The sequence below is a fragment of the Ochlerotatus camptorhynchus genome, unplaced genomic scaffold, assembly GCF_037179485.1.
Source record: "Ochlerotatus camptorhynchus isolate MF236.1 unplaced genomic scaffold, CSIRO-AGI_Acam_v1.1 ptg000444l, whole genome shotgun sequence".
NCBI classification, from domain to species: domain Eukaryota; kingdom Metazoa; phylum Arthropoda; class Insecta; order Diptera; family Culicidae; genus Ochlerotatus; species Ochlerotatus camptorhynchus.
In genome coordinates this window covers 167,031-179,810 of record NW_027040930.1, presented here as the reverse complement: position 1 = coordinate 179,810, position 12,780 = coordinate 167,031, and the positions used below count along the sequence as shown (strand labels likewise).

General features: G+C 36.9%; 1 protein-coding gene across 1 annotated transcript in view; it reads left to right on the top strand.

Moving 5' to 3' along the window:
- Positions 1 to 789: 789 nt before the first annotated feature.
- LOC135711929 (proton channel OtopLc-like) overlaps positions 790 to 12,780 on the top strand; it is a 29,295-nt gene continuing 17,304 nt past the window's right edge. The window contains exons 1-2 of the mRNA XM_065234905.1: positions 790 to 926; positions 11,697 to 12,059. Of these exons, the coding sequence (XP_065090977.1) occupies positions 823 to 926; positions 11,697 to 12,059 (467 nt within the window). The 5' untranslated portion in view covers positions 790 to 822. The remainder of the gene's footprint in view (positions 927 to 11,696; positions 12,060 to 12,780) is intronic.

Genomic DNA, 12,780 nt, shown 5'->3' with positions numbered 1-12,780 from the left:
TCAACAGTGTAATCCATGAGTCATATTCTAGACAGACTATCGTTGCAATTTGAACGTGAAAGAAAGGACATATTACATCATAGATGGATTATTTTCTTAGACATTAAGTATCTCCATCCTCCTTATCGCCGAAACGATCCCCCATCATGCTGATAAATATTTACAATCCTCATTTTAATTATCATTTCGTCGTTTACATTGCTGCTTCATTTTTGCTATTTGCTGCCTAGACCACAATAAACTGAGATAGGTGAGAATTGGTTGCATTATTTGACCAATATTTTGATTATTTACCATTCTACATTTTGCTTGAAAGTATCGGCATATTTGGTCATGGCAGCTCTTTAACAATCTATATAGCGTTCTGATTCATATTTCTGACACCTTTATATTTCGGACATTTTATAATTATATCTTGAAATACCTATAATCATAAAAAATGGTTGTAAATCCGAGGGGTGACTCTACAGGAACAAGTGTGATATAATTTTAACGTTTATATCATGTAGGTATACAGGCATTACAATATACAATAAAATGAAGGTGTCCGAAATATGAATTCATACCGTTCATAAGAAACATTGGATCTCCCCGCAGGTGGATTCATGCACGCTTTTCGTCAACAGCACAGCACGGGCATTGACACAACGCAAGTCTGTGTGGTATGGCTTTATCACCTCATCACCCGGGAGGGCTCAGTGAACGCCAGAATCTTAAGAGAAGTGGATCGCGAGTTAAAAAAGCCACTGGTTGTATTTTTTTTTTTCTGTTGTTGAAATTGGAAGATAAATTAATAGCGAGTTATAGTGATCAATTTGATCAATGGCTGGAGATTTTGAGTGGATTCCTTCGGCAGCTGCAGAGGATGCGATTCATAAAAAGGCGGATCGTGAGCGGCTCAACACGCTTACTGAGGAGTCGACCAGGTGCGGTTTGGTTTTTATTTGCATTACGTCGCTGGTGATAAGTTCTGTTTTATTTGTGTAGTGCTTTGTTTTTCATAAAACGTGTTTGCCAAATTAAGACTATCAGTTGTATGCAACTCTTAAGTCTACCGTCTTTTTTCACTTTCTGTGCAGTACCCCTAGCTGGAACGTTACACTGTGCCAAAGGATAATTAGATGATAACCAACTATAGGAGTAATGGTATTGACTAACAATTAGTACGCAAGCTTTGGAACACCAGAAATAGACGAATCGTGTGAGAATGAACATATCATGCAGTAATGAAAATGCGTCTAAGGTCACCATTCACCACTCGATCTCCCTTCATCGCTCACTATTATCATTATTGGTCTAAAAACTAGCAAATTCAATAGCATTTGATGTTTTATAATAATATTGATTTTCGTTATACTAATTTACTGAAATAATGATTAGGCGAGTGGTGAATGGCAACCTTACGGTGCATGGATCGATTCTCTTAAATTGCCCACAGAAAATTTTCCTGACATATCTGTTGTGTACCCGGGTAGAAACTTTACTATTGACATCAAAACGTATATGGATTAGCTTGACAGAAGCGGTAAAATATAAAGAAATAATATAAAAAATATCATGCCAAACATCAGTTTAAAATCAAATTCTTATATTTACATACCAAAGAAAGACCTAAATTTTATTATGTTGTTATTGATGTGACAGTATAATTGCTAAATTTGGTATTGGAACGATATTGCGGGCACAATTTTCTGATATTATTCCTTGATTTGTTACTTCCTATGTCGTGTTAATCAATTTTTCGGTGTCAAGATCATAATTTTGAATGATTGAGATGTTTTTTCTACTCGGGTAGGGTGCTAGATAATTACTCTTATTTACATTTACGACGCATCGGATACGCCATACCAACTTGTGTTGATCTGTGTGACTTATCCGATGCGTCGTAAATAGGAATAAGGATGAATATCTTCTAATTGACAAACAGCAATTAATAGCCGGAAATGTCTTACGGGGCCGTTTGAGAGATTCGATCAAACTACATTGGACCTTTTGTAAAATGTTCAAAAAATGTTGTAAACATTTCAATAAAGGAAGACACTTGAAGCTATCAAGGACATAACCCGCAAAAGATACAAAGCTCACCTCACTTCATTAGCCCTCGAGCACAAACGTATCGCTAATCAGGAAATGGTCAGGGCTAAAACCCTCATTTCATATTTGCTTCTCTGCATCCAAAAATGGATTGAAATATGAGCTGTTTACATTCTTCGAACCTGAAGATTTGTGCCGCTGAAGTTGCGTATTGACGCAGTAAACATTCAGTGATATAGATTTTGAGAGGAAGTTTAAGCTACACTGTCGTGGTCTGCCAGTTGAAGGTATTGATGCCAGTTGTTGAGATGGAGTGTATTTGCTAAGAAATATCGCATAGGGGAAATGGCTCTAATGTTGGCCTATGGATCTAAGATTGAGCCCATCGCTAAAAATCTGCTATTTATCAGTTGTATCTAGGTGAACGCGTCATTGGGACGGTACTAATTGATATTTTTGGTCGCTATTGAAAATTTAGTCGATTGCTGAAATTATGTATGGGCCCAAATTAGGGGCATTTAGGCCGACATTACATTCATTTCCCCTATATCTGTGGAAGTGCTCATGTACAAGATATGGGACTTCAAGTTGCTAGGCTTGTTATTACCGGGTATGTTTACCGAAATCCGGTTTTTCGGTATTGAGAAATTAAATACCGATAAATTACCGGTAATTGATAAAATTTACCTTAAATGGAAAAAGCTAATCATAGTCAGCAAATATGCAGTATTCTTCCCATTATGTATGTAACCGATATGATTGAGTCTTCATAGCATATACCATATTGATGAATAATTCAGTCGGTAAGGGCGCAACTATACAGCAAGACCATGCTGGAGGCGGTTGCGTTCAATTCCCGGTCCGGTCTACGAATTTTTCGGGTTGAAAATTTTCTTAACTTCCGGGCAGCGTTTGTTTTTCCCACCATAATATTTACTAATGCAAAAATGGCACTGGCTTAGAAATTTCTCAATTAACAACTGTGGAAGTGCTTAAACAACACTAAGTTGAGAGTAGGGTTTTAAAATTTCCCGGGAGTCCACTCCAGGGAATCGGGAATCAAAAAAGGGATTTCCCGGAATTAATCAAAAATGCTTAAAAATTAGCTTTTTAAAAGTTACTTTTGGTGGAAATTTGCGAATAATTATTGTTGCAAATATTTTCGGATAGAAAATCCCGTTCACTCACATTCAGTTGATGTTGGCAAATGATACAAATTAGTTTAAAATTTTCGAAAATACAAAAACCTTAAAAACCCGGAAATAAAAGGAATTTTAAAAAAAACTGGAAAGTCCTGGAATTATCAGGGAATTTTTATAAAGTAAGTTCAATAGATTTCTAGAATTATGAAAATGTGTCTAGGTATAAGAAAGTGTATTCAAGTCCCAGATCTTGAAACTATTTCATGGTTTTTAATTTTTTTTTTCAATGCCAAGGATTTCATCAAATTTTAAACCAGAAAAATCATAGAAATTTGTTTAATATTTTCTTTCAACTCTCGGAAACTTGACACTTCTTCACATTTTTTTCATAAATTGAAATTTTGACAAAAAAACCTATTAGCCCCAGAATTATGTTATTGTGTATTTCAGATTTTTTCTCGGCATTCTCGTCAAAAGCGTTGAAGCGAGTGAATCAAAGTTCCTTTTGATTCTTTAAGATTGTTAATCTTTAAGCATGTGCATGAGCGTGATTGACCGCCCGAAGATACAACTCTGTTATTCCCAGATCAGCTGTAATTACACAGAGAACCAATAGACGTTGCTTGGGACTAGCATTCATCCGAAAGAAGTTTCTTCAAGCAAGCCGTATCCTCTGCAGAAAGCAAACCCTTGTCTTCACGATCCCTTAGCTTTATCTGAAACGATGCCATTTCTATCTATACAAGTAACATAATAAATTAACAAATTTTCTTGCAATCTCGTCACAGATTCGCGATAAATTATTTTTCAATTGCTCCTGTGCCGGCGCGCGCTCGGTTGGGTGTTTCACCGGATTTTCGAGTACATGAGAGTTTTCTGCACTTTCAGTGGCTTTGGCACTGTCTCCAATCACTGCTGACACTGAGGAGTCCTCTAGGGTTTGTTTGCTCGTGCCAACTTTTGCCCAGAACTGCAGCATGCTTCTCTTGTCGAGTTCTGAAATCTTGACTGAAATCGACGATGTCAACCGTAACATTTGATAACGGCACAAAAGCTTTTGTAAACAAACTTTTAAGGCCCTTTACACGCGAACCGAAGTACGCTCACGCAAACCAACAACATCATCGGATAGGGGCAACTCTCACCTTTCCGAAATTGGTTTGCGTGGGCGTACTTTGGTTAACGTGTAAAAGGTCTTAGAAAATTTGTTTACAAATGCTTTTGTTCCGTTATCAAATATTACGCCTGATGTAAACTCTTTGGGATCCTGTTTTTGAAGCTCATTCCATTGCGCCACAGCTTCTTCTTGTGTCTGCTCTTTTGTTTTGGATGGGTAGGCTGTTGCTACCAAATAATTGCTGGAAAAGCTGGTTTCGATCCATTTTCTAACACTTTAACGATCGCATGGAAAACAACCAGCACTAGCGCGATGCGTATAGAGATTAGTGACATTTAACGCTCGCACACTAGCGGGAGGAACGCCGTGTAAAGTTGTTTATTATTTTCCTCTGGCTAACCTAAAAAATGTATGAAAGTAGATCTGTCAAAATGAGTTTGACATAGATTTGTAATGTATTTTCCTCGGATATTCACTAAACACCCTCACATATCGCACCAATACAACCGGACGTGAAAATCTCTATTGAACATTCAAACTCCGAATCGGAAATAGGCAAACAAACAGTACTCTACACAGCGTTGCCAGATATACCGATTTATCGGTACTTATACCGATTTCCGAACTAGATACCAATATACAGATAAGGTTCCTCAGAATACGCGCTCGAATTTTGAAGGAAATTATTGTGAATGATTTGTATCTTTTTGAATATCTAAAATTTGTTGAGCCTTCAGAATTAAAATAAAATCATCTTTAAAAATGTCTTATGCTTGATACTCTTTCGAATAATGTTTCCATTTCCTCACCGTTTTTGGCTACCCATGACTCGAAACAATCGGTCGATTAATTTCCAGGAAATCGTTGAAATTTGAAAGGAGTTCCGAGAAACTCAGGCAATTTCCGAAAACTTCAGCAATGTTCCGAGGGGCTCATGCAAATTAAGGAAACGTAAGGAAAGTTACATGAACATTAGAACATTGTGAGAACATATTATGGGAAGTTCCATGCCTTTTATTGGCAGTTAAAATTTAAAAGAGAAGTTTAATGCTAATGTTACAATAAATTCAAGAAGTGAAGTGAGAGCACTTAAGAAATCTCGTAACCTTCAAGAAAGTCCAGAGACATTCAAAGATGATTAGAGATATTCTGGTAGCCTCATTATAATCAGGGAAGTTCCTAGTACTTGGAGTGCTTGGATGATCAGAGAACTTCAAAACAGCCCCATTTACTTCAGGAAAATTACAAGAACTTTTTAGAATGCCGTGGAATTAGGTAATATTCCTAAGTGCATTTTAGAAATATTTCGAAAACTTCAGGAACATTTGTTGGATCATTAGAACATCCCCCAGAATTCTCTTTCTTCCGGAATTGTGTCCTTGTTTATTTCGACTGTTCCGTAAGCGCTCTGGCTTCCGACTTTCTCCAGAAGTTTCTTCCAATCTACCTTAGGAAGTTTTTGCCAGCGTCTACAGGAAGTTTCTTCCGTCTTCTCCAGAAAGTTTATTTTGTCTTCTTCTGGAAGTTTTTCCATAAACCATGGGTTTTTTCGACTTCTATTGGAAGGTTTTTCCTAGCTTCTTCTGGCTTCCCCTGGAAATGGCTACCTACCTTACTTCGATTTCCAAAATTTTGGTGGCTTCCTTTGGATATGACAAACCATTGTTTTTTTTCCGATAGGTTCTTTAAATTTTCGCTTCATTTCTTGTCTTGGAAGTTCCCCAGATGTTTTTTTTTCCGACTTATCTAAGAACTTTCCTCAAACTTCGTCAAGGAGAGCTTTTTTGTTCTTTCTCTGTATATTTTTCAGCTTCCTTTAGAAGCTAATTCAAACATTTCCCGGAGTTTTCTTCTAAAAAAATCTGATCATAGTCCAAAAGTTAAAAATTTCGCCTTCAAAAACGGCAAAAATATAAAGTTAATTAGAATAGTAAATACCGATATATACCGATTTGTTAAAACCTTTGATACCGATAAGCTTTAAAACAATCTGGCAACATTGACTCTACAAACGACGGCCTTGTGACAGCTGCACGGAGAAATAAAATACCCAAAATTTGCGTTTTTACACTATATATTGTTATATTACTTAAATTGAGTTAAATGCGGTTAAATGCAAAAGTTTTACGAAAGTAAAGAAATTCAAGATAGAAAATTAAAACACATTCATTATGCAAACAATTTGATGTGCTGAAATGTTTTTGACGTTGATATTCAAACTTTACACAGCAAAAAACAAAAAATCTTCTATCCTATTCTATTTTGTCTCTTTGTTACGTAACGCAAAGCCTTACTCAGCCCTCCCCTATGCAACAATTCGTCACGATAGAAGTGACCCCCTACCCCTATAAGCGTTACTTAATTTATGGACGCCGCCTAATTCCGACACAAACTTGTTTCATTTCCCCTAGCAATCCTATAGAGATTCGCAGCCATCTTGAGCAGCCATCTTGAGCCAATCGAGCAGCAAGAACTGTCAAAATGTGAGCCAAACGAGCATTCTTATTAGAAAATATTAATAAGATTTCTTATTGGGTTGAAAACTATCGGAATCGGGATGAAATGAATTCTACCACCGCTCATCACTTAAATGTGTACACAGAAAAAAAATTGAATATGTATCAATCAATGATATTCATGGTGAAGTATTGAACATCAATAACTGGTAAAAGTTGATAGAATTTTACAGTCATCAACATGATTTGTTCTCGAATTCTGTGTACATCGTACAACGTAATATTAGGAACGGAATGACTAATGTGCAGCAGTTTTGATGTAATATTCTACAACTTTTTTTTTCTATATTCGTCAGATGTGGTAAGTGTCTAGTGGGATGCCTTGACGACTTATCATTTTCAAGAGCTGACATCTACTAACTAGACGTGAAAAATAACTGGCATCACTGATAAGTTCGAAATGTGGTGGCTTGCTTAATGCTTCAGTGGCGCCACTATGACAAATGCAAGCACATTCCCAACTAAAACATTATTTGCTATGAATGTGAGTGTGAGAGTAATGCCTGTTTGTCTGTGCTCATACAGTTGACGACGATAAAGTCACGCACAAAACTGGAACATTTTGCTCCGTGGCAAGTGTTGGCAGCTTGAGTAAACAAAACGAATCACGTTGCCAAATTGTCTAATAATATTTCCGCGAATCTCTGTATATAGGATCAGGGTTACTTCCACTCATTTCGCTACAGAAAATGTTTTTCGAGATTATCGAATCATTGGATGCTTAATGATATTCTGTACTTGTCATAGACAAGAAGAGATTGGAAAGTATGTATTTGACACATAAAACCTGTCAATTTAGCTTTAAGTGCGTCACAGTCAGCGAATTTATGACGAATCACAAAAATTGCTGATTGTGACGCAATGAAAGCAATAATTACAGGTTTTATGTGTCGAGCATATAGTTTACAACCTTTTCTTGTAACTTACAAGTACATATTATCATTATAATATCTAATGATTTCATAATTCCGAAAAAATATTTTTTATAGCAAGTGAGTGGAAGCAACCCTGTATAATTGTATAGGATTACTAATTTCCCCCTAGTGAACAATTATGCGAAGTTTCATGCAATTGATTCGTCAGTTTGTGTAGAACTGCTCAAAACCAGCCTATACCTACCTATACCGATCAACTTAGATATGCTGAGTCAACTGAGCATGTTATAAATTAAATGGTTTTTATGAGTTTAAGCTGGAATGTTTTTTTTTTAATGTGAGTGTGAGTGCGTGAAAATGCATGAGAATCTTAAGCGTGAGATTTGTTTGCCAGATTCGCACGCGAGCTTATTCTCTCATGTAGGCTCAATGAATGAGATTTTTAGGATGATTTTCCAACTATTGCAAACGAACCAGTTGTACTCGATTCGGTTCAGCCATCTCCAAGAAAAGTGGGACAATAACAAAGTTTTATAGCGGAATTTAATTTTTTTGTTTATTAATTTATTTGATAAGGCTCAATCGAATTAACTTTACAGAGCCGAGGATTCTTGTTCACTATAAAATACATCTTAAAACTATGCACTTAAAAGGTACAACACAATAAATACTTTATCTTCCGCTATCCAATAAGCCTGCTCCATCAGAACGGAAGCCGCTTTCAGTGATTTCATTGTATGGCAGTATTGCCAACGGGGGGCAAAGCGCTTCCATTGCGGCAATGGACGCAAAACGTGGTCAGCACTCGCACACTCATCACGAAATGGTTGCTTTCCAAAAACTGCTGATGAAGAACAATGAGGAGGACCACCCAATGGCTGCTGCCGAGTAAACAGACGATCGCGTGACACACAACGAGAGTGGCCTGCTTCTGTCGACAGCCAAGTGAACACTGACCGGAGTCAATTGTCCGATCGGGATACACTTCAATAGCGTTTTATAAACCGGTGTAAACTAACGATTTTAAATTGACTTACTACTTGACTAGCCTATTGGTCCCAAGCAAATCGATTAACGTACCCCATTCTAGTAAAAATTCCAGTACTACACTATATTTGTTTTGATTCGCTATGAAAGTTTGACAGATAAAATGAGGGGTTCGTGGATTTTCCTATGTTTCGAGGGGTGTATCGATTAGCTTGGGGCCACCAGAGTGAGCCAAAAAGCTGAGCACATTTCTTCGGGACCTACTAGTCTTAGGGTTACCTCTATGGTTTTATGGGAGCCTGAAACATACAAGCCGATTCATCAATCGCCAAGAAAATCGAGCGAACATATATACACATACACACATAGAGGCATTTTCTAATCTCGTCAAGCTGAGTATTGGTATGTCAGTCCAGACCTCTGTCAAAACGTGTTTATCAAGTGATATTATAGCCTTTCGGTACACCTTTGTGTGCGAAAAAGGCAAAAAAATATGTCATGGCTGCTGATAGGGTTTTTTCCTATGGGATTTTTGTTCAACAACTCGTTATTTTCTATATCTCGATGGTCCCTACAATATCGAGTTGGTGAGATAACATAATTTTAAAATAATGTTTCCAAAATAAATATCAAAAACTAAGTGTATCCATGTTGTTTCAATTTATGGTGGTGTGCGGACCATAGATTGAAACATTGAAATTCGGTTGAACCAATTAAACGAATTGAAGGTAGAAGTCAAAATATAATAAAAGACAAGATAGATTATCTTAGCCTCTTAATCGCAAAGTACTGCTTCATACCGAAAACAATCCATACTCTCCAGTATTTGTTTACACTTCCAATTTAAGCATTTTTTTTCGGAAATATCGAAGTTCTTCTTACTGCAATCAGTTAACGAAGTGGATTTTACCAGTTCAAGATGGTGATATGGAAATCATAGAAAATAAAGTACTGTAATCTGGGGACAAATTGATCACCGGGGTGAAACTTGACACTGTTTTATCAAGGGACTCTAATGATTGTTTTTATGATTTTTTTCATCAAAAATTATATTTTACTGCACACTTTTTTTTACGTTCAATAGCTAACCTTGTACTCATTCAATCAAACGATTATTAAACTGCAAGGACTGTTGTCATTAGCGTGGAAGTGGCTAGAATATGTTGCTTGAACTCCTGGAGTAAATTGGAGATAACATTAACCAGTTGTTTTATTCAAATAGTACTGTAAAGTTAAGTGTCATAGATAGTTTATGTTTTGACCCATGACCCATAAAGTTTTACATCGGTCTATTTTTTTATTTAACTTTAGTAAAATGAGATATTATCTTCAATCCACCATTTCCATGAAAGTCGTAAATATATCATTGATAAATATAATTAAAAATGGTTCCCTTGTTAACATATGAATGTTGTAGGGTAGGGCACGAATATTTTTGATTGTTTGAACCAATGTCACCCCCACTTACCGTACGCTGTATTCCAAGTATTTAAAATATTACGAAATAGAGAAAGAAGAAATTAAGAATTTCTTTTAGACGCTTTTTTTCTTTAGAGCTCATATAGAAGCTTATCTTAGACGGATGCCAGTAAATCAGAGTAGCTACGCAGTAAAGGAGCATTTTTCAAAGGTTTATGGATGATTTCATCGTATTAATGTTACGAAAACCATTAGCCGATTCCTTAAAGCAACTTATTTTAATACCATTAGTTGGTCAATGGTCTTTTTATATAAATTTACTTATGCAGTGATCAATTTTCCAAAAGGTTAAATTTGCGTCAGAATGAAGACATATTAAAATAACCCAATTTAAGACAGGGCGTTTCTTTAAAAATAAAATATTTGATAGGGGAAATGGATGTAATGTCGTCCTATATGCCCCTAATTTGGGTCCATACACAAATTCAGCAATCGACTAAATTTTCAATAGCATCAATTAGTACTCTCCCAATGACGGGTTCATCTAGATAAAATTGATAATTTTTAGCGATGGTCCCAATCTTAGATAAATAGGTCAACATTAGAGCCATTTCCCCTTTTATGATTATCAATTTATATTTCATTTCAAAAAAGTCAAAACACATGAAAATTTTGAAAATTATCAAAAAATATCAAAGATACCAGTTTAAGTCAACATGCATCACTATTAATTAACAAGCCATTTTTTTTATAATGTCAAGCCATACGGATCTGTCAAAGTTAGATAACATGTGAATAAATTAATCTATCCAAACGATTCCAAACATAATTGATCTCTGAAGAAAATAAACATCTTTTTTTTTAGATACTGACCCAGGGTGACACGTTTTCCAAATATAATACTCAAACATCCAAATATGAAGAAAACTCGCTAATGTTTGCAAATGTTCTTGAGTGCCAATTAATATATTATAGAATCGGTCAACAATTTACTCATATCATCAATTTTAGCAACAAATCAGATTGACTCTTTTTCTTCTTCATTGGCTATAACGTCCCAACTAGAACCAGCTCTTCCTCAGTTGTTGATTAAGAGCTTAAGATGCATACGTACATTCTTGGTCAAATCAAAAAATTTCCCACACGAAAAAATCCTCGACCGGACCGGTTATCGAACCCACTGCCTACAAAGTTTGATTTACTGTGTCTAACTAGACTATCCGAGGGCCCCAAGTTATTAGCATTATCAATTCACACATGCCCGATTCAGAGAAATATTACTCTGAGTGTGACTTCAAACCGACCAGTTACGAAAAGTACTTCGATCAAGTTGCCCAGCAATCACAAACCATACGGATGATCACTCCAAAAATTCAAATAAATGGTAGCGAAGCTACAGACATATCCAGTTCCTTCTCTTCACTGGAAAGTGAAATAGAAATTATGCGGCTCACCGAAACTACGTAACAGCTTATAATTAGTCATCTCATTTTCCATTCCTCATTTCTCACAGTGAATTTCCCATGTGTCCGGCGATTTACATTACCGAAACTAACTCACCCCTAAATAATTAGTCATCACATTTTCCATTCCTCATTTCTTACAGTGAATCCACCGTGTGTCCAGCGATTCATATTATCGAAGCGAAATCACCCGCAACGATGGAACTGACCCCAACGATCCAACAGTCGCCCAAACTTACACCGAATGTCAGCTTTGCTTCACGGCCCGATTGTCGACGTCCCACGGGAAACAGCTTATTCGGGGACGACCATCCACAAGACAGCGGCTCTCGACGGCCCTCGTTCTTTGGCGGCTTTTCTAGGGCTTCCTTTAGTGTGCAGAAGAAAAATCTGATCGAATTCCTGCAGCATCACGGTAGCAAGCTGTCGCTGAATAAGAAGGATGATACTAAGCATGAATCGCCTGAGTACAAGGAGATGCGGGATAAAAACCGGGCGGTGGCGCAGTAAGTACCAACACAGCAATAGTTGGTCGATTTGATTTTGAAGTCCTACCTTCATGTTTTCATATGTCGTTTTCACTACACCGGTGTAGTGTAAGCAGCAATAAGCGCTAGTTATTGACAGCTCATCATCATTTGTTTGTAAGCAAAGGTGCCACCGAGAGCTACACCCTAAAAAAATTCGGTGTTCGGCGGGGTAGCACCGGTGTAGCTACACCGCAAAAACGAAAACGACAATAGAGATTAGGGTTGATGCATATATTATGTCACGCTCTAAGGGGGGAGGGGGGGGGCTTCTAAGATTTTGTGACAAGCAATGCATTAGGTATAGGAAAAACGTCACGATAGGGGGGAGGGGGTAATTTTTTGCTCGATTTAGCGTGACATAATTAATGCATGGGCCCTTAGTGACGTTTAACGCACGCATACTAGCAGGTGCATCGTCGTGTTAAGTTGTTTATTATTTTCCTCTGACTGACCTAAAAAATGTTTGAAATTAGATCTGTCAAAATGAGTTTGACATTGATTTGTTATGTATTTTCCTCAGTTTTTCAATAACACGCTCCCACATATCGCACCAATACAACCGGGCGTGACAATATCTAATGGGGAATTTTTACTTGCGCATTTCATAATTATTACCGACTTCGGTAATTTTTTACCGAACTTTTAACAACTGAAAGTTCGGTAAATCTTTGACCCTCATACCAAAAGCTGATTCACA